Genomic DNA, 23,458 nt, shown 5'->3' with positions numbered 1-23,458 from the left:
GTATGTACAGGTACCCTTGGTGGCAGAGCAGCTAAGCATTTGGCTGTTAACCAAAGGACCGGTGGTTTGAACCCACCAGCTGCTTGCAGGAGAAAGATATGGCTGTCTGCTTCTGTGAAGATTTACATCCTTGGAAACTATGAAGCAGTTCTACTCTGTCCTACAGGGTCATTATGAGTTGAAATTGACTCGATGGCAATGGGTTTTTTTTTTTTTTTTCTTGGTACTTACACCAGGGCTTATATAAGCCAAGTGCTCAATTAATATTTACTGAACATATTTTTCAAAAATCATTTTTTGATATCTTGTTCACTTTTTATTCCTTAAACACATGCTCCTCTTCACAAAATGGAAACCCTGGTGGCATAGTGGCTAAGAGCTACGGCTGCTAACCAAAAGGTCGTCAGTTCAAATTTACCAAGCCCTCTTTGGAAACTCTATGGGGCAGTTCTACTTTGTCCTATAGGGTTGCTATGAGTCAGAATCGACTCGAGGGGAGCAGGTTTGGGTTTTCTTTTTTTCTTCTTCACAAAATGTTACATATTAACCATGTTCAGTATTACCAAATGAGAAGTTATTTGAGTGTGGTACCACTGGAACCCTAAACGGTTAATGAAAGCCGGACTAAAGCACAGGTGGGTGGAAAGGGTCTCCAGTGAGCACTAAACCCAAACCCACTACCTCCAGTCGATTCCTCCTCATAGTGATCCCACAGGGTTTCCAAGGCTGTAAATCCCTACAGAAGCAGACTGCCGTATCTTTCTCCCACAGAGCAGCTGGCAGTTTTGAACTGCCGACCTTTCAGTTACCAGTCAAGTGCTTTAACCACTGCGCCACTGGGGCTCCTTTCACTGAGCACAGGGTTCTGACAAAAGAGGCATTATAAGCATGGAGGCCCACCCACCCTACGTGTGTGTGTGTGTGTGTGTGTGCGCGCGCGCGCTCACCTTGTCATCTGGTTTGCCAGATGCTGCGGCTACACCAGCAACAGCACTCTTTCCACCAGCAGAAATCGTGTCCTGTGATTTCGTCTAAGGGTAGGGACAAAAGAATGGCAGGACTAAGAATCTCTGGATGACTATTTGCAAGATCATAAGTTTCAAATGTCAGCTGCTAGTTTAGCCTTGTGGACATTATAGAGAAATGTTTACCAGCTTCTGCTGTGAATGGTTCAATGCTGAGCACCATATACAGTAGGACTCAGGCACCTACAGAGTCCATGCTAGTAACACAAACAGGTGAAGCAGGTCAGGCAGGGACTATGGTAAACTGGAGAACATATACCAGGTGTAAAGGCTCAAGTCAATTGTTGCCAGACATTCTGACTTTTCAAGAAATGTGAGAAATTTCCATTTTATTTGAAATAGCCTGACTTAAATTGTTGGCAACGAATTAAAAATGAGTTTAATACTGTAAGCCAAACAGAATACATACGAGGCTGCATTTAACTGGTGGGCCACAGATTTGTGACCTGATAAAAAAAGTATATTGTTTAGCAGACCTAGTTCTTGTCTTCTAAGAGCTCTCAATGAATAAGTTCTCATAAATTTTATTCTTCTAAAAGTTGACCACCATTAGCTCTAGAATTATCTTTTTCTGATTTTTGGTTTTATAAGTTCATCTCTTCTACAACAAGGTTCTATCCACTTTTCCAGGTAAAGAAGCAGCTGACGCAGGGCAACTGTGTTGTCATAGCCCATGTGTAGAGGGGTCTAGAAGGCAGCTTCAAGTCAAAGCCTCCTGCCTGTGAGGAACCAGAGCCTACTGCTTTGTGGTCACGGCTGGCTGTCGCTGCACAGGGAGAGAAGGCTGGACCATGCATCCCCTTAACCACTGCTGCCTTCTCAGGCCTTCTGTACACCATGAGTTTCTACAAGGGTATTTCCAATACTGATAAAATAATAGCACTAAATCATTACAATATATGACATATTCAGTATAGCCCCACAGATTAAAATAGGGGCTTCAAACCAGTTCAGCCTGGTTCAGTCATGGCTGACAAAACGACACCAGAATGGACCCAAATTTTTAAAATGTGAGTGAACTGGAATGGGAAACATTAAAGGTCGAAGCTCTGCTAGGAACCTAATCTCCCTCTTAGAAAACCACGCATGCGTGTGGCACAGCAACCAAATCTCCTTACTGGTCGAAAGCTGTGGTGCCTGGCTCAAAGATGGCACCCGACTGTGCCACTCTCCACCAAAAACAAAACCAAACCCACTGCTGTCAAATCAATTCCAACTCAGCGACCCTACGGGACAGAGTAGAACTGCCTCATAGGGTTTCCAAGGAGAGCCTGGTGGATTTGAATTGCTGACCTTTTGGTAAGCCAGACTCTTAACCACTATACCACCAGGGTTTCTGTCACTCTCCACAGTCCTGGCAATAATCCAATGTCATCCATCAGGTTCCTGGAAAGGCTCACTAAACCTCTTCCGAGTCTCCCGTTCCAGGGCTTCAATGGAAATTTTTCCTGCTCCACTTAGCATTCTGGATCACTCAAATTTTAAAAATTTGAGTCTGTTCCGGTTTCGCTTTCTCAGTCTTGACTGAACCAGTTTGAAGCCCTGATTCAAACACACATGTCAATGTGAATAGGGGACGTGTATTTTATTACCTAGATGTTGTTAAAAAAAAAAAAAAAGGTTGCCATGGAATTGACTACGACTCAGGGCGACATCACGTGTGTCAGAGTAGAACTGTGCTCCACAGTGATTTCAATGGCTGACTTTTTAGAAGTAGATCAGCAGGCCTTTCTTCTAAGGTGTCTCTGGGTGAACTTGAACCTCCACCCTTTGGTGAACAGCCAAGTGCGTTAACCATCTGCAGCCAGGGACTCCCAGCTGATAGCTTTCCTTTCTACCCATCTGCTTTGCTTACCTTTGGTTCTGTTGATTTCTCTGTTGTCAGCTGCTCACTTGATTTAGGAACTTTTTTACTATGAGCCTGCTTGCTTCCCGTGTCTGACGCATGCTTGGGCAAGCTTTTTGGCTGAAAGCACACACATACACACACAACACTGTTAACAAGATGATAGTTTTAAATGTAATAGTGATGCTTTTCTCTATGGAGTAGAAACAGCTCATAGCAGTTGTGTTTTACGTGGTTTCAAATTGTATGAATTTTAATTTGTGTGATATAAAAATGTGTTGATATAGTTTCAGTTTAGGTATAAAATTTGAAATGCAAATTCTTCCTCCAAAATTCAGCAAGAAACACATAATTTTAAAGTTTGAGTACTGAATAAGTTGTAAACCCCGATATTGCCACATGAGGGTGCCATTGTACCCAAAAAACATGCTAGCCATCCTCTGTAGGGCTAAGTCTGGAATGATAAAAGTTTTGAATTATCTCTTACAAGGAAAAAGTCTTAAAATAGCAAGTGCTAACAATAACCACTTACCTCTTTGTGTTCCTTTGGCTTTTCTACTTGCGTTTTTTTCTCATGAACCACAGATGGCTGTCAATTTTAAAAGATAAAATCTTACTTTCAAGTTCACTGTTTTCATATTTCCAAAATAGGCTCAAGAACAAAAATCCCCGTTAAATCATTCTGCATCTCTTAGAAAACCCATTTAGGCCCAGTTCTTTGGGATCACAGAAGTTGAAATGTACTGTCTGGTCAATAATAATCATACCAGCAGTGTCTGATAATGACAATTACCAGAAGAATAATGAAAAATGAAGCACTTTATCTAGAATTATGTTTACACATAGGGATATATCTCTAAATTACCACCTATTTTTCACAATTCACGCAGATAATGTGGTAACTGCACGTCCATGTACAGAGAAGACAAATGATCAGTCTAACCACTGGGTTTATGGATAGGAAATCTACTCTAGAAATTAAATTTTCAAAAGTCTCCTTTCACAGGAGATGAACATTGTCTTCACACAGCATTTTCTTTAATGATTTACATAACCTTTTCTCAATTCCTTTAGGATTTGTAGATAACCCAAAGCCGTTAAAAGTGGAGTCTAAGACAACCTCCACATAGCTGCTGAATTCTTCCCTCCTGCAATTACCACCTTGCCGGGGAGAGGGGATGTTAGGATGCCTTTCAGGCAATTAGATAAGCCTCACTTTTCATCCAAATGACCTTACCCTCACCTAAGCTTAAAGTACTTTGATCAAAAGCATCTCCGTGCTTTCCAACACAGAAAACCTTGCGGTGTTCTCTGAGTATTCCCTTAAGCGCTTGAAAAAATAAAGTAGAGCAAGCACCTTATGAGGGGAAACAAGCACCCTGCCTGCAGATACCCTGGGGTCCACCTCCATGTGGAAGCAGAATGACTTCTGGAATGGACTCTGGACAGCCCTGAGTCAGGAAACCAAGGGAAGCCCTTCCCAAGGGAAATTCAGTGCCATCTCCTGAGTAACTGATAACTAGCTCCACCAACTGAGATAAACAGTTAAGACAAAGCCAGCCAGAATCCTGGGAAATGTTCTCATCTTAAAGTTATGTAAGTGCTGTATTCAACAGACAGATTATTATTGATGTGTCATCTTTAAAGTAATTGGGCATGCTTCTCACTACCCTTTCTTCTTTGTTCCTCCTGCCTTTGTTTTTTAAACAATTACTTCACCTATAACAAAAATCTAGACTGGAACAAAATGCCTCCTGAAATACACTGTTTTGTCAGTAAAATATTATACATTCATTTTAACCAAATATAGATTTTATGTTATAGCTATTTTATATATACTATAAAAAGCCCAGAAAAAACTATATATACTATATACATAATTATATTAAAAAGAGTAGTTCAAAAATAATTATATTGTGTGTGGCAGAAATCCCTTATCATTCAGTAGCATCAGTGTAGGAAATTGGTTATTAATTGCTCATTCTTACAAAAAAAAAAAAAAAAATCCCAAATAACACAATAGAGAATTCAATCAATTACCTTAGTTGATTGTGACTTCTTTTCAGGTTCTGTTTTTGCAGCCTACATTTAGGAGGAAAAAAATGGAGATAGTGTGTAAAGATTATCGTGGATTTGCTTCAACTAAGCAAGTTCAAACGAGATGATTTTGATCTAATATAAAGTTTATGAATTAAGTTTATTTCATTTTGTGTTGAATTGGAATTCTAAATAAACATTTAAGAATACAGGCAGTCCCTGGGTTAGAACAGTTCCTAACTGTATCTTCAAGACTTGCAGTTGAATTTGTAAGTCAGAACAGGTGCAGAAGGTTCTTATTTAGCCTTACTTCAGTGGAAGAAATGGAAACCCTGGTGCTGTAATGGTTAAGAGCTACACCTGCTAACTAAAACGTCAGCAATTCGAATCTACCAGGCGCTCCTTGGAAACCGTATGGGGCAGTTCTACACTATCCTATAGGGTCACTATGGTCACGAATAGCAACAGGGTTTGGTTTGGTTTTTTAGTGCAAGAAAAGGCTCGAAGGCTTTTCAGTGATTTAAAAGCTGCATGTGCAAGCGAAGGTGATAGTGACGAGGAATCTGTTGCCGGTAGGGGTTGGTTCGGAGACCCCGGTGGCGCAGTGGTTAAGTGCTACAGCTGCTAATCTAAAGGGCTGGCAGTTTGAATCCGCCAGGCACTCCTTGGAAACTCTATGGGGCAGTTCTACTCTGTCCTATAGGGTCACTATGAGTCGGAATCGACTCGACGGCACTGGGTTTGGTTTTGGTTTTAGGGGTTGGTTCAATTGTTTCAGTGAGGACAAATTTACACTAACATTAAAGGGCAAGTATGGCTTGTCCATAAGTCCAGGGACAGGCTGTACAATATTCTTTTCTCACTGGTGGTACAATGGTTAAGCACTCGGCTGCTAACCAAAAGGTCTGTAGTTTGAGCCCATCAGCCACTCTGTGGGAAAAAGATGTGACAGTCTGCTTCCATAAAGATTTATAGCCTTGGAAACCCTAATGGACAGTTCTGCTCTCTCCTATAGGGTCGCTGTGAGTCAGAACTGACTTGATGGCAACGGGTAATAGTCTTCTCTTACTATTCGGAGGGCAATTTGCACTTTACTTTTTGCTGTATGCATCAAGGAGATATAAAGATTTATTATGATGGACACTGCAGCTAATACATAAGAAAATAAAATAAAAACCATCATCCTTTGAAGCCAAGGTATTGTGTTTCAAAGCCACTAACATGATCCCTTTATCAGTGAAATACTTACCACAGGTTTCAGCTGACAGTTTGAGACAATGGGATGGTGACAGAATCGAGGGCACAGAGAGCCATGAAGTTTATTTTTAGTGCCAGGATGTGAGCAGTGGGTAACTAAGCCTATCAGAAAGGCCATGACAGGGTCAGAGTGTGACAAAAGATTGTGAACCCCCATGATTAGCATGTGTTCAGCGGCTGAAGTGACAATTAGTCAACAGAGATGCCCAATACAATGAACCACGTCACCTGCTTTTTGTGTCTTTTCTTGATAGGAGAAAGTGGTCCTTCTATCTGTTTGTTGATTAGAATGGCCTAATATTAGAGCACAGACCCAACAAGGTTCACCAGAGTTGTCAGAAGAGTTTATCTGACAGTCAAATAAATGAAATAATAAATACACTTTACTACATAAAATGTTTATAGCAAGGTCCTTTCCAGTTTAACACAATGCACATGCATATTACTCAAAAAGCTATATATAGGGGCATAAATGCTGAGGTCTCAAGCAAGTTATTTCAGTTGGGGTTTAGTTTCTGCCAGTGAAACAAAATCAGTTAAGGTTTCCATTAATAAAATTAATTGCTGTTCCCCTTCCTTTCCTGTCCTTCTCTGAGAAAAGCTGCCTGAGCAATATTATTCTCTACCTAGATGTCCAATGTTGCTTGTTTGCTTATGATCAAATAAGTATGCACAGGTCATCTTTAAAAGTTTTCTAAAGCTCTGTCAACGTAGCCACAGAACAATTTTGTAAATATTCAGTGCATGGATTTTTACTGGACACATCACAGCCCTGAATGCTGCGATCTACTCTAAAGTTTTAGGAATGCTTATGCAGAGCTGGTTATAATTTAGGACCTTTCGTGTGGCATCTTACAGAGTTTAATCTTTACCCAACCAAAGGTTATCTGTGCAAAGAAAGACAATTCCTTAAGTACACACATGCATTCTCAAAAACACAAGACATGAAAACTTGGTTAAACTTTGTGTGAAAATGTCAAAGGCCAAACCAAAAAAACCCATTGCCATCGAGTCGATTCTGACTCATAGCAACCCTACGATAAAAAGTAGCCCTAACACGTTCTGCTCTTTCTTTCCCTTTTATCTGTTTGATAGTATCAATCAGCACTTCTTTTTTTCTATTACTTGAAGAGGTTAAAGCCCAAAACCCTACGAAACACAATTCCACACTAGTGCACATGGGGTTGCCATGAGTTGGTATTGACTTGATGGCAAATGGTTGGTTGGTTGGTGCTTCAGTAATAAAGATACATGGTTTCCTCATATAATGGACCCTTGTTATGTCAACACACTTACTGTTTCGGGAGTGCAAAAAAGTTCATGATCAAAGAAATGTTTTAACGAAGGAAATTTAAAATTTTGGATCCTTTCAAACTGTATCCTTAGCAATGAAATTTTTTACGCTATTAACCTTTCTTGAGTTAATGCAAATGTAGTTCACCAGATGATTAACAAGGAAAAGAAGCCATTGGTATTGCAGTGGTTTGAATCTATTAAATAGCTTCCAATTTGTAATTTGGCAATCAAGACTTTGCATGGAGAATGATAAAATACAATTAAGAATATATGCTCACAGACATAAGCAGCTTATAATGAAATGTACACTTTAATCATTAATCACTAACACAATTCCTAAATTTATTTTTGGTGGTGCTAAAAATAATAATGATCACAGTGATACTGCAACTGAAAGGGACACAATAACTGAAATGAGAAACACAACAGAAAAACTTACCAACAGATTTCATCAGGCAGAAGAAATAAGCAGGAAATTAGAGGATAAGACTCAAAATTACAGAGGCTGAAGAGCAACGAGAATGGAAGTTCAAGAAGGTTGAGCAACAGTTTAATGGAATTATGGGACAATAAGAGACCTAATATACACATCATGGGAATTCCAGAAGGAGATGAGGGAGAGAAAGGGACAGAAAGAATATTTGAAGATGTAATTCCAGAATATTTCTTCAACTGAATGAAGGACATAAATCTAAAATCCAAAAGCAGCTCAAAGAACCTTAGGCAGGATAAGCCAAAGAGATCTACACCAAGACACATCATAGTTAGGCTCTCAAAAAGTAAAGACAAAAAGACAATTCTGAAAGAAGTGAGAAAGAAGCAAACAATCACATACAAAGGATCCCCAATTAGATTGAGAAACATTGAGGCCAGAAGGCAATGGAATGATATAAAGTGATGAAAGAAAAAGAAACAAAAGAAAAAAACGGTCAACCAAGAATACGATACCCAGTGAAACCGTGCTTTGAAAATGAGGGTGAAATTAAAACATTACCAGACAAACAGAAGCTGAGAGAGTTCATATCCATTAGTCTGGCCCTACAAAAAATACTAATGGAAGTTCTGCAGATACAAGGAAAAAGACACTAGAAAGTAATTCAAAGCTACACATAAAAAGAAAGATCCCTAATAAAGGGAATTGCATGGAAAAGTATAAACCAATAAAAAAAAAAACAATATGGGCTAGTAATAAGGTATTCATGCTTGATAATTATAGTTGTTTTGTCCTTCATGCTTTTTCATAACAAATACATTAAAAACAAGGATAAAATTATGTCACAGGGAAAACTGAATCACAGGGATCACAATGTAATTAGTGATCACAACAACAAAGGTGGGGAGGAATGGTATAGATGTAGAATTCCTTGTATGTTACTGAAGTTACATTGTACCAACTTAACCTAGGATGTTATAAATACAAGTGTTACATGTAATATTTATGGCAACTAGTAAGAAAATATTTTTTAAAAACATACACAAAAGGAAAAGAGAATGGAACCAAAATGGCTCACTACCATAAACCAACAAAAACAAAAGCAAGAAGTAGCAAAGGACAAAGGCTTAAGACATACACACAAAAACAACAAAATGGCATAAGTCACTTTTTATCAGTAATTGCAGTGAATGTAAATGGACTAAATACTCCAATAATTATTGACTAATGATAACTTCTGAGGTACCAGGCACTGTTCTAAGCTTTACATGTGCCAACTCATTTAATCCCCACAATAACCCCATCCCCGACCCACCCAGTGCCGTCGAGTCGATTCCGACTCATAATAACCCTATAAGATAGGTATTATTACTATCTCCATTTCACAGATGAGAAATTGAGGTACACAGAAGTTAAATAACTTCCCCAAGGAAATCCATGGTGGAGCTGGGGTTGTGCGTTCTCAATCACTGCTCTGCAGTGTCTCTACACTTGCTGTGGGACAGGCACTGTGCAATATGCTTACGTGTGTGTTTCTTCACCCAGCCTTTGAGATGGGTACTGTTATCACCCTCCTCCACGGACAGATAAGGAAACCAAAGCAAAGAAAGGTTGCCCAATTCACAGCTGGTGTGCATACAGGATTTAAAGCTGGCCTAGCTGTCTGGCTCCACTGCCTCAGCTACACAGCTCCTCAGTATTCTCATCCTGATCAGAAATGACTTGACTTCCATCTTACTGCCAGCTATATGACTACCATTTATTCTAATCTGCCGGAAACAAGGGAGGTAGGACTCAGATCTAACTATATCACTTCCTCCAGAGCTAGACTGACTTTCATTTAACGGTATAAAACCATGGCAGGATTTGGCCTAGGTGTGATCCTGAAAAGTATCTTTTTTCTAAGAGTTCAAAATATTTGGAGCTTGTGAAAATCCACAAGAGAAGGCTAGTATTGATATTATCAGTCAAACATCAGAAGACATGAAAATAAAATGATTAATAAGAATAAGAATAGTATGATTTAATCTCATCATGGAAGGAGAATCCAGGCCAAAATTGGTCCCCAGCCAGCAACTGGTGATATATTTTTGTCTCCCCCCGTCTTCTCACTCCCTCTGCTAACTTTTGCTCTCTATCTTCCCTTCCCCCTGGCTTCATAGGTCTGCCAGGAATTCTCATGATTAATGAATAGTGAGGCTGAAGAGTTTGCTGACACCTGTTCCTGATAACAAAGCACACTTGAAATAAACCTTGATATAGGAGTTGAAAGAGTTGGGGGCTTTGGTGGAGTAAAATCAGGCAATGGGTCAAATGTGAACCAAAAGAAAAAAAAAAAAAACCTTACCTTTCTGGCTTTCCTTTCTATCTCCTTTCTTTAGTTTTCTTGAACTTTAAATTCAATGTTTTTTTGTTTTTGTTTTTGTTTTCAGTAGATGCTTCTCTTACAGTCTTTTAAAGGTTAGACTTCATAAAAACAAGTAGTGATGGCTAATAGGGAAATTGCTGATGAGATAATGTGTATTTTTAAAACAATTAAGAAATTAAGTATAAAAACAATTTTTTATTAAAAAACAAATTTAAAAATAAAAATGAATCCCAAATGACATAAGAGTTTAGTTTTAGATAGTGTGGTTCAAGGTATTTGCAATGTTCTTTAAAAAATAGTTCAAAATGAGGCCACAGAATCCCTCAACAGTACTAAATTATGGTGCCATGTTACCTGAGATAGGATCTTAATAGGATGGCAAAATAATATAAGTGAAAGGCGGAAAGCAAAAACAGGTAGGTGATTTTAAATAGGAATTTAACAATAACGGAGCTGGGGTGGCTCCCAAAGGCTCTAAAAAATATTGGCTTGCAACAATTAGTTAAGAGTACTTTGAAAACCTTCCCTCTTTAATCCCCATCATCTTGGAATATTCCTCCCAAAACAGAGCTTGAGATATTGTAACTAAGGGATAGGATTTCAAACAGCTTCCAACTAACTCTTCAGAACTAGGTTTACCCTATATGACAATCTCATTAAGAGGACATTCTTTTGTTTTTTTTCTTCTGGAATACCAAGAAATGACTATTACAATACATCCCAATATAAAGCTCAACAAAGGCTTATCAATAAGACAGTATCTTTATGGCTTACTTCTTTCTATATTCATTTAGTGTAACTTTTCTCAATCTTATGTATATGTACTTTAAATGGCCAGAATAATAAAACCATTTTACCAAGAAGTTAATAATGTTTATTCTTTTTTGATCCACAGAAGTGTACTTAGATTCTCTGACAATGAAGAAACTCCATTAAGTCTAAGACCAAAACCACTCAAGGTGACCACTATTTTCTAGGCATTCTAAAATAATGTAGAGGTGTGTACAGATGATGTTTGAGGTACATATATCCAGGTGAGAGGAAGCAGATCTTCCAAAGATCCCCATATATTAGGAAGAAAATGTTTACTTTCGTAACTTGAGTGTCCTGGAACACAAAACTCTTCTGTCAGCAATTACTCTACATTTGTTTTGTTTTACAATATAATCAATTAAAGTAGTATTCACCCAAGTAAACTACTGAAGGCTATTCATACCTTTGTTTCTGTGGGATTCATACTGGAAGATTTGCTGGTTGCAGCAGAGGAAGCTGACACCTAAAAAGGAAACAGAAAATATGACTGTATTTAACCTACAAGCTACATTGTCCTTCAGCTCCTACTTAAGCCATATTGTTATTGTCAGCGGCCATGTGCTCTGGTGAAACCTGTTCAGCATCACAGCAACATACAATCTACCACTGACACGTAAGTGGTAGCTGTGCATAAGGTGCCCTGGCCAAGAATCGAACCCACACCTCCCGCGTGAAGGTGAGAATTCTAATTCTACCGCTGAACTACTACTGTCTCAATCTTAAGACATACTTGCCCATAACTCTTTACCTCAGTCTTACCTAGTTTAGAGCACCAGCCTCTACAAAAGTCCAGTAGTTGGTGTTACTCAGTGGGTAACACGGGTTCAAATTTTAGCTTTGCTACTTACAAAATAATCTTGGGCAAATTATTGAAATTTTCTGAGCTTCGGTTTCCCCATCCTCAATTTTTCTTCAGTAGAAAAAAACTATCTTGTAAGTTTATTGTTATGAATACTGCCTGGCACACAAGTGCTCACTAAATATAATTACTATTTGCGTTGTTTTCAGAAACAACATGCACTTTGAAACTCAATAGATTTGGGCTCAAATTCCAGCTCTGCCACTTATTAGCTGTATGACTTTGAGCCTCAGTTTTCCTGGCATATAAAATGGGACAACTGCAGCTAGTTTGCAGGGTTGTATTTGAGGTAATGTGTATAAAATGTCTGTCCCATAGTCGGTGTGCATTAAATTTAACTAGTATTATCATTCCTCAGATCTTACACAAAATAGAAAAAGCAAGGACATAAACTCTGGGAAGTAGACTTGGATGGATTAGAATTGTCCTTTCAGTGGCACATAAGGAAGAGAAGGTGGGAGAAGACGGGGTTGCAGAGGGAACTCTGCTATTATGAACTTTGCTATTATCTATCTCATCTGGACTCCTCCCTGGAGGGCAACAGATGAACGGGAACTGAAAAAAACAAAACCAAACCCGTTGCCCTGGAGTCGATTCTGACTCATAGTGACCCTACAGAACTGCCCCATAGGGTTTGCAAGGAGTGGCTGATAGATTCAAACTGCTGACCTTTTGACTGGTTTACCAGCCGAACTCTTAACCACTGCTCCACCAGAGCTCCTGAAGTACTCAAGAAACACGTTTCCTAGGGATGCACGGGGGTGGCAGAATCAACCCCTGCAATCCACCCACCTAAGTAGTGGGGTGTGTATGCGGATACTTGACGGTGCTGAGTACTGTTCTAGTACTTGACTTGTATTACACTGGTTAATATTAAAAAAAATATTAAATAGACAATTATTGTCCTTACAGATTCCAATCCAGGCTCATTTAAACCTCCTTCATATTTGAGTCTGTTAGGTTTTAGAGCCCAGGGATTCCACCTGGCACCGGTTGCCTTCTTAAGTAACCGAGTGTTAGTAAACAGCTGCTGCCCTGCCAACAATACCCGGAGAAGCCTATAATACGAACTTCGCTCTGCTCCAATGGCTGGCCCTGAGTCACTTCAGAGGCTGAGTCACAGAGCAGCATCAGCCTGCTTCTCCCAGCACCCCACCCCCACAGCTCAAGGGAGCGGGCTGGATGAAACCCACTATAACCTATGGCCCATGAGCAAAATCACCTTCCTCACAGGCCTCAGTTAACGTAGAACATGTTGATGCCCGTAATTAAAGTGAAATTATCATAATTTACAGATAAAAGGCCAAAGCTTTAGTACACTGATTTCCAAATATAATCATATGAACTTAATTATTCTCAAGCACTATTAATCATCAACTGGCCACCCCCCGCACCCCAGTGTACACACACACACACATGCAGCCCTTGGCCACTGGACCAGGATATGGAGTAGTGGCCTCACTCACATTTTCTTTGGGTTGAAGAACCGAATACCTACCTAGGTTCTCTCCCATCAAATTAATGGATAAATATATGAATGTCCATTTTTTGTTGAGAACATTTTAACACAATCTGTGGGGATTAATGTCCCCATATTTATATAATTGTCTTTCCACATTAGGATTGGTTGTACAAATTTCCACTTAAACTCAAGAACCTCTACTTTGCTGTATCCCACTCCTTCAAAGGTTTCCCTTGACCACACAAAACCAAAGAAACCAAATATCTACACAAAAGTGCCCTTTCAGATGTAAGTCTCTTGATGAACACTTATTTTTTGAATGTTCAAATTTATTAACACATTCATAAAATTACATAGCTCTGAATTTTACAACCTGCCTTACTACTTTATTAAGCAATATCTGGATGTAATGCTTAAATCCTAGAAAGAAAACAACTTTCAAAAAACCAAGAATAGTAAAATCTCTATACAGAATAACCATAAATGAGCATGAAACATATTATAATGGGAATTTAGCTGAAGGCCTTGGCCCCACCTGCCATCAGCACTGGTTCTTTCCTGAAAGTTTTACCTCATGACTGAGGTGCTAGGCATTTTGAAACTAAAACATGAAAGCTACTTTACAGGGCTGGAAGTAAGGGAAATACCTCCTTCCCTTCCCTGTTATTAATCAATTTGACTCTGGCTTACTTAGTTTTAGTATATCTGAAAAAATAAGGAACCTTTAATACTTGTTACTTCTGGTGTGGGAAAGAACATACTTTTATTTTAAATCCTTTTGTACTGTTTGAATTTCTAAGCGTGTGTATAAATAACTTTTATAATTTAAACATTTTGAAGAGTTAATCCATTTATCACCGTGTTATAAAGAAACTTTGGAGCACTGGTGGCACAGTGGTTAAGAGCTTGGCTACTAAGCTGCTAAGCAAAAAGGTTTGGCAATTCAAATCCACCAGCTGCTCCTTGAAAACCCTATGAAGCAGTTCTACTCTGTCCTATAGGGTCGCTATGAGTCAGAACCAACTCGATGGCAATGGGTTTTAATTTAATTTATCTCTTTTAAGTAGATGAGGGAAACTGAAACTCATAGAGGTTAAGTGACCTGTCCAAAATTTACCACAGTTCACCGGCTCTGCAAATACTTATCCAGAACCTGTGCTAGGTACTGGGGACGCAGTTTGTGCTAGGTACTGCGCTAGGTGCTAGGGACACGGTGGTGAATCCTCTTAACATATCCCTGCCCTTGCAGAAGTTACAGGGTCCCAAGAGAGCATAGACTAGGGAATCAGAGCTGGTCCAAGGGGCAGTGATCCTGAGGAAGCGACAGTTAATGTGGTGACTGAAGGATAAGCAGACAAAAGGCTGGGGAGAAGCATTCCATGTTTGAGGACCACCCCCCACCCCCCAACAGCCATGTGTGCCAGGACTGGGACCCAGGCCACCTGATTTCTAAACCAGGGCCCTCCACTGCAGCCTCTACTACTCAGCCAGTCCTGCTAACACCAGGAGGCAGCCAGTATCAGGGCACACGCATCGGAGCCCATATACACCAACATATCTATATGGGACTAGTGCTATAAATCAGCCTGACGTGCAGCTACATTTTCCCTCCCAAATGATCCAATAAAATATATTAATATCCAGAGAATTAATTTATAATTATTTATAATCTTGAGGTAAAGCATAAATCAGGGTAACAAAGAACAGAGAAATTGCCTTAATATAGCTCATCCTGTACCTCCCTAGCCATTTAACAATTGCTATTTAAAAGCTGGAAACCCTGGTCGCGTAGTGGTTAAGTGCTACGGCTGCCAACCAAAGGGTCGGCAGCTCGAATCCTCCAGGCACTCCTTGGAAACTCTATGGGGCAGTTCTACTCTGTCCTATAGGTTGCTATGAGTTGGAACTGACTCCACGGCACTGAGTTTGGTGTTTTTGGTATATTTAAAAGCAACGAGGCAGAGGCTAAGGATACACGATGAATACGAGATCATCATGACCCTGGAAGAGCTCAGAGTCTCCTGAAACAATCAGACACTAAGTTTATGTTACAATAGGTGCTCCAACTGAGGTGTGAAGAGAGTCCTATATGATCAAACAGATGTCTGACTTCTAAGCCCATCTCAAACAATCTTGGGTATCGTTAGGTTAAGGAGCTCTGGTGGCACAATGTTTAATGTTCCTAGCTGCTGAGGGGTAACTGAGAGGTCAGTGATTCGAATCCACCCAGTGGCTCAGTGGGAGAAAAGGCCTGACGACACGCTCCTGTAGAGGTTATAGCCTAGGAAACCCTATGAGGCAGTTCTACTCTGTCCTATAGGGTCACTATGATTCAGAATCACTTCCATGGTCCACAACAACAACATCGTTAGGTTGCATTAAAACAAACCGATATTGATTAAAAAAAAAGATCAGCTGCAGCACCGAACAATGGATTAAGTACTTAACCCTGTACTTAACTAAAATGGGTATGTTACTTTTTGACATTACAGTAAGTCCCTGGGTTATGAACATCAAACTTACTAACAACTACTACTTGCCTTTTAATGTACATAAATTTGCCTTCATTTTGAAACAACTGAACCAACCCCTACTTGCAACAAATTCTTCATCACAATCACCTTCACTTGCTGCAGGTGCAGCTTTTAAGTCACTGACAAGGTTTGGAGCCTTTTCTTGCACTAAATAAGGCTAAAAAGGACCATGTGCACCTGTTCTGATTTACCTACGTAACCTACAAATTCGACTTAACACACTTCAGAGCTGATCTTTGTAACCCAGGAACTACCTGTACTCAACAATTCTCTTTAAATTTGACTTGCTACTGTAATAATTTTGGAAGTTTACCACAGTAAATAATTGGTGATATACAGGGAAGATAACATGCTGTAAGATCCTTAGAAAGTGGAAACTGCTTTGCATTTTCATACACATTTTGCCAAGTTCTTCCAGGCGCCAGCCTGCCAGCTGCCCCACCTATGCTGGTGAGGTTAGCCTTCCTGCACGCCACTCTCACGCACATGTCACCCCCTGAAGTAGAACCAGCAATGCCTCCTGCTGCCCACTCCAGCACAAAGAAATCCTTTCACTTGGCTTTAGAGATCCCCACTGTCCAGTTCCACCTCACCTCCAATGTAGAACCTCCCCTTCAGGCCACCAGACACCCCCGTCTCAGAGCGTATCTCACTCATCTCCCGGTTTATATTTTTCTCACACGGATGCCACTAGGTGGAGTCCTTCTTCCCCCTCAAAATACCCAAATCCTACGCACCTTTCCTTTCAAGTCATCTAGGTAGCTCCCAGTCCTGGCATCATGACTTCAGAACCACTGCAATCAGTCTGAGTGGGTACCCTCCTTCTCCAATCCCTGTCCACTTACTGATAGCACTATATTCAGGCACGGCATGTAATTATACAACTGTGCCATGAATGGTCTCCTCCACCAGATGGGGTCCTTTTAAAAGAGCTGTTTGTTGGGTGCAGCAATCTGCTGACCCCATTCTTACCTACTGCAGGTCTCTATCCAGGGCTTCACCTTGGTTCTGCAGTGTGTCTAGTGAGGCTGTGAGAGGGGAGAAGCGAGGCCCAAGAATAACCTCGAAGTCTTGAGATGCTGATGGGAGTGGGGAGGTTGTGAGCTCTCTCACAGGTTTCAGTGATTGGGCCAGGTGGGGAGGGGAAGAGCTTCTGTAAGAGGGATGGGGTCCTAGAGGGTTTGCTAGTCTATCCTGAAGCTATTAAATCTGACTGATGAAAAAGTCGTTCCCTTCAATCCTTTTATCTCTCTTCTACCACATGACAGTCCCTTCTCCTCTTGCTTGGCTCCCAGCAGACTTTCAGTCTCTTCCGGGCCTTCCAGCTGGTTTGCCTGAATCCTCACTCCCTTCCCTTCAGTCATTCAGTCTCTCCATGACTTTCCTCCCCTTGTTCCTTGCTAGCTTGGTTCAGGAATCACACAGAAGGAGTGGGGCATCTGATGAGTTCAGTTTTCTCTTCTCCTGTCAGACCTTGCTTCCTCTCCCCACCCTATTGCTGGCAGCCTTCCCATATCCTCCCACCTGCAACACTAATCACTTCCCATACACCTGGATCTGCCTTTGTTGCGGGCTACTAAGCACATGGCAGCCCTGCTGGCACAGTGGTTAACAGCACGGCTGCTAACCAAAAGGTTGCCAGTTTGAATCCACTAGCTGCTCCTTAGAAACCCTGTGGGGCAGTTCTACCCTGTCCTATAGGGTCGCTATGAATCAGAACTGACTCGACAGCAACAGGTTTTTTTTAAGCACATCAGGCCACACAGCCACTCTCCTTTTCCACTAGATGAACCATTAGCAGTTTCACTGAATCGCCGTCTCTACTTGGGCGCAGAGACGCTGGGAGCCTCATGCTCTTTCCCCATGCCTCTCACTTGTTTCCTTCTGGAAGCCCCTTTCACTTGCTCCATTCTTTCTCTGTGTTCTTTAATACTCTGTCACAAGCCCTCTGCTGTCTCTCTTATAGTATTGTTCCCTCAGAAAGTTGATCTATCCCATGACTTTAAGTATTTACTGTGTGAGCAACTCTCCCTACCTCATCAGCAGGCAGGGAGGACCAAATCAAATCAAAACCCTTTGCCTCCATTTGCTCATCTGTAAAACGGGGACAATACCACCTGCCTCTGGAGTTGATCTAAGGGCCAAATGAGGTAATGTAGGGAAAATACCAGGCCCTGAATCACCTGGATTCAAACACAGTGCTAGTTTCAGCCTGCATCACCAGTCTATGCTTTTGGTTTCTATTGCCATCCACATTCCTGGCCTAATCACGTTATCACCTACACCTGGGTTAAGGCAAGCGCCTTCTAATAGTTTCCCTGCTTTACTCTCTCCCACCCCCACCTCTATCCTCATCCCTATCTCTTAATTCCTTCTGTCTACGGCTGCCTGACTAATCTACCTAAATCAAATTTGTACCATGTTTCCACTCTGATAAAACATCATACTCTCAATGGTTTCCCACTGTGTCCTGGATAAAGCCCGACATCTTCTGCCTGATTTTTGGACTCATTATTTGACCTAGCCTGCTTATGTAACTAAGTATCTCACTAGGGCTCCAACCTAAATCTCCCCTCCAGTCAGGATAGTGTTCTTATAGACTCATGAACACCTCACCAAGCAGTGTAACACACTGGTTAAGAGTTTGAGAGAGGGCTCTGAACTGAAGATTAACCAAACCAAACCAAACCAAATCCACTACTGTCAAGTCAATTCTGACTCATAAAGACCCCAAAGGGTTTCCGTGGCCAGAAGCAGATTGTTATATCTTTCACCCACAGGGCTGCTGTTGGTTCCCAAGCACCGATCTCTCGGATGACAATCGATCGCTTTAACCACTGTACCACCAGGACTCCTGAACTACTTGGTGGAATTCCAGCTGACATTTAAAGAATGTGCAACCTCGAGCAAGTTATATAAACTCTCTGTGACTCAGTTTCCTCATCTGTAAAATGGGAATAGCAATACTACTTACCTTATAGGGTTGATTTAAAACTAAGTAATGCATGAGGCAATTAGAACAGTGTTTGGCATGTGATAGCTGTTGGGCAAGTGCTAGGTATTATTATCACTGTCATGCTTATGCCCACCTCGAAGCCTTTCCTCTTGCCGTTCTCACTGCCCAGACCACCTACCCCTACCCTTGAAGATTTAGCTGAAGAAACAACTCCTACGTCTACTTTAGCTCAAATCATTTTCTCATCCCTTATGTATGTCTGTAATTCTCACTTAGTCGTCATATATTGCGTTGGAGGGTTACTGAGCTCGTTTTAAAGCTTATGTCACATCTCATCAACGAGGACACAATTAATTTGTCAAGAGGCAGGGCCCTTCTGCTCGCTCAGTGTCCCCACAGCGCTGAGTATGCAGTAGCAGAGGGGCGCTCAAAACTCACTACTGAATCTAATATTTGCTCCCATTTTCTAATCGCCAATTGATTTTTCTTTCAAAGAAAAAAATGAAGATATAGTTTTATACTCTCAAGTTTAACAATAAAGCCAGAATCAAGAACACAATTAATACATCAGAAGACTTAAGTTTCAGGCTCACGGATGCCGTAGTGGCCAAAAGTCCACAGACAAGTCAATCGAACCTGCTGAGCATCTACCTTCTCACGGCGGGAATGCCACGCGCCCCACAGGGTTATTGTGAGAATCAAACTAGATGCCAAATGTTAGGGCAATTTGGGAAAAACACAAACCAAATATTAAAACTATTCTGAATTCATAAAATATGAAAAATCAATAACTGATTTTTAACTTTTAAGATTAGTTCTGCCAAACACACAAGGGAAAAACAATTTGTTTCTGAACCATGACCAGGTTCTTATGTGATAACACATCTCAAATACATGAAAGGAAATCACAGGTGTTAAAAAAAAAAAAAAAGTTCTTTCCTCAAAAGACCTATAAACAAACCAGAATGTAAGCTCCATGATGGCAGGGTCCATACCTGTCTCAGTCACTACTGTATCCCCAGAGCCTGGCACATAGTAGGTACTTCAGTATTTGTTAAATCAATATAGGAATTTGCATATGAACGAACACAGGAATATTATCTGATGGCTCAAAAGTAACATTATATGAGGTTTATTCCTCAACATTTTGATCAGGGATTCTATAGAAAAGTCCTGATCGGGGGAGTGGGGAGAGGGCAGGAGGGGAGTACAGAACAGAATTTGGGGTTCTCGTGGAATCCAGACTTTCTTAAGCCATGGAGGCTGGATGAGCCCCTGAAGTTGTCACCTTGAGGTGATCTTTGGACCTTGGACCAAGAATATCCCTTGAAGTCTTCTTAGGGCCAGACAGTGATTTGGCTTGACTGATGGAGAATGTCTGTCTTGAGCCCTGTGCTCTTTTGGGATCTATCATGGGATCAGGTTGACAGCAGCAACTTGAGGGACTGGATGGGAACCTAAGGGGCAGAGGGCTTTTTTGGTGTGGGCGGGGGGCCTCGGAGGGGAAGGGTAGGAATAGCTGCACAGCTTGGGGGGTGTAGTCAATGTCACCGAGTTGTGCATATGGAAACTTGAGTTGGTGTGTGTTTTTGCTGTGTGTACTCTCAGCAACAACAGCAAACAAGTAGAATAAATTATTTTTTTAAAAATTCACAAGGAAAAAAAAATTCTGTTCAAAGTGCAGGTTAGAAAACTAATCAGGATAGCATCATTTACATCATACCTGTCATCAACCCAGGAGTTGTGCAACTTAAGAAAAAATACACATGCACAAAAAAAATCCCTGAGCTGTTTCCTGTAAGACACCTGGGACATACAATAGGTGGCTGATGAGGGGCTTTTCTAAGGAAAGTACTCACATTCTTCACAAACACCATTTATAGACCCACTAAGTACAGGCTTATACCTTTCCTTCTATAGTGGTGATTCGCTATAATGATATCGATATAATGATCCACTTCAGGAAATGAATATTCAGCTATTTAAGTTTGAAGTTAGTCCACTGTTGGCCAAGCTGTCACATCCTGACAGATTTCTTGCAAAACCTTTAATTATTAAGCATAATAACGGTATTTTTGAGAACTGCAATACAGTCACCCAACAAAAGACAGTGAAAATTTGTGAGAGCTGAAACTCAACAGGACTGCCTCATTTTCTGGGTCTCGTGAGTTCCACCTTTGAGAGGGTGCAGTCTTACCACTTTTCTATCACTCGCTTTGGTGGAAAATATTTGAGTTTTCCTTCTCTGACAGGCTTCCACCTTACACAGGTTCCGGCTTCCGCAGGGTTGTATAATATAGTGTTTAGTCATGCTAGAGATCATGATTCCAATGAAAGATAAACTGTGGATCATTATGAGTGCAGTGGGTCTGTCCCTTCCAGAGAGAATATGGCTTTGTGTTAGCAGACCCAGTTACAGTGACGGCTTGCATCTCAGAATGTGCTGTAAGACAAGGCTGATTGTGAAAAGACCTTAAGTACAATATGACGTTCTAAGAGCCAAAAGAAGGAGACTTATTTCTGAAGCACAGGTTTGGAAGACAGGTAAAAAAGGCTTCATAAAGGAGGTAGGGGTTATTTATTGAATATTTATTGTGGCACAATCAACAGGGAGGTAGGGACTATAGAATCTTCCATGTGCCAGGAACGGTGACAAGGTGCTTTTCCTATCCGATTTCAATATTTAAAAACAAAAAACTAAACTAGTGGATTCCAACGCATATAAAATCCCGGAAGGTGAACATTATTATCTCCACTATCATCTCTGAGACTCGGAGGTCAAGTAACTTTATCTAAGATCACATAGTTAAGAAGTTATAGAGCTGAGATTTGAACCTAGATCTGAGTATGATGACCATGGATTTTTGCTATAAAATGTTGACTCCCCTAATTTCAAAAATTAAACAAAATGTTTGGAATTCGCAACAAATGGAGATGGAGGCTGGCATGGGGGTAGGCATTTCAGGTGAGCACAAGCGCTTGAGCACAAGTTAGAAGTCAGAGTGACCGTGCAATGGGCTAGATGGAGGAGAACAGGGTGAAAGTGGGTAATATGAACACTATGGGGGGGCACGGAAGATGATCATATCTAGGATATATATCTATGTATATTAAATTCATAAAACATATAAAATGGATATACTGATTTAGGACAAAATTAGTGTTTCCAAGTATTACTTGCTCTGGGAAGTGGAGTATACTTGAAGCTCCGGGCTCTGATGCAATATGTGGGCAAACCTCAAAATAAACATCCAACTGTTGCCTCGCAACTGGGACAATAGCCACAGCTGATCTGTGATCTAAATCCAAGCCAAAGAGACTGCAGAACGTTTGGCCACACCCTGAGACTGTCTGATTATGAGCTCTGACATCGGACCACCTGAAATGCTATGAAAAATCCATGTAAGGCATGAAGTCGAGCTTCCGGTCCTAAGGCAACTGCTTCACTGCTTTGTAAACTCCAGTTTTCCAGTATTTTTTCTGGGATGATAGTAATTATTTTGGGAGCAAGGATAAGCACAAGCTTCGCAGCATAGATTAGTCATCAAGAGTAAAAAAGCATCTCTTCTTGGTTGTGTTCATGCCTGTAGAGATCCTGGTTGCCTCACTTGATGCATGAAATAATTTCAAAAATGTCTGACCTTTGGCTGCCCAAGACAAAGCAAAGCAGAGAATTCAGACCCAGAAAGGACAGCCACATTTCTGTTCCGGCCCCTTCCCTACAGAAGGTCTGTTAGGCAAGCATTTAGGCTATGAGTCAAACGAATTGAGCTAATAGAAGCTACACAAAGAAAGAACAACAAGGAAGACTGCCCTTGGCAAGATGTGTGAAAATGAGCTGTTAACTTTTTGGAACTCAGTTTCCTCATCCGTAAACTGTCAGGGCTGAGAAATCTTTGGTTCTACAACTCTAATAGTATATGCTATACTTATGTGGAGCTTATTAAACAATGTAGCCAAAGACAGATTTTCAATTGGGAACATTGGGGTTAAGAGAATGGGTTCTGGGTCCACAGACCTGGGTTCTAATTTCAGCTGTGCAACTTTAGCCAAGCTCCTTATCCTTCCTAAGTCATAAGGTGGTTGTGAGGGTTAATGAGGGTGTGTTGTTCAGAGCCTGGTACATGGTAAGTCAATAATCAGCAGTGATTTTTATCATACGAAAACCAACAGCCTCAAAAGTTTCTCTTCCCTCAGCCTCAGAATGGCAGAGCAGTTCTGTGGAGACCATTGTTTTGAGAAGATATATACTAATCTTATTTTTCTCAAAGAAAAAAAGTACAAAAATATTTTACATTGTGACATTTTCTTTCGATTCAAATGTATAGTTTGTTTAGGTCTACGTTCCAGTCAAATAAGAAAGAGGAATCTTGGTAACAAGAGCACAGATTTGTATAAATCCTAAAATATTATGAGCTCATCTAAAGCATATATAATTGTTTTAGTTACTTAGTGCTGCTGTAACAGAAATACCACAAGTGGGTGGCTTTGAAGAATAGGAATTTATTTTCTCACAGTTCTGTCTGGAGCCTAAAAGTCCAAATCAGGGTCTGGGCCATGTTGATTCCTTCT

The 23,458-nt window shown here is 40.7% G+C and overlaps 1 protein-coding gene across 3 annotated transcripts in view; it reads right to left on the bottom strand.

Moving 5' to 3' along the window:
- Window positions 1–23,458, bottom strand: part of CAST (calpastatin) — a 128,945-nt gene that overhangs the window by 46,815 nt on the left and 58,672 nt on the right. Inside the window, exons 4-9 of one of the 3 annotated variants that reach the window (XM_064274272.1) lie at window positions 11,479–11,538; window positions 6,394–6,459; window positions 4,912–4,953; window positions 3,404–3,460; window positions 2,881–2,991; window positions 948–1,031 (exon numbers count right to left, since the gene is read on the bottom strand). In XM_064274272.1, the coding sequence (XP_064130342.1) occupies window positions 948–1,031; window positions 2,881–2,991; window positions 3,404–3,460; window positions 4,912–4,953; window positions 6,394–6,459; window positions 11,479–11,538 (420 nt within the window). The remainder of the gene's footprint in view (window positions 1–947; window positions 1,032–2,880; window positions 2,992–3,403; window positions 3,461–4,911; window positions 4,954–6,393; window positions 6,460–11,478; window positions 11,539–23,458) is intronic. The other 2 variants (XM_064274275.1, XM_064274281.1) reach the window with 2 other exon arrangements.

Source organism: Loxodonta africana, chromosome 2 (assembly GCF_030014295.1).
Source record: "Loxodonta africana isolate mLoxAfr1 chromosome 2, mLoxAfr1.hap2, whole genome shotgun sequence".
NCBI classification, from domain to species: Eukaryota; Metazoa; Chordata; class Mammalia; order Proboscidea; family Elephantidae; genus Loxodonta; species Loxodonta africana.
Note: the sequence above shows the minus strand (reverse complement) of the source record. Positions and strands in the feature narration are given on the sequence as shown.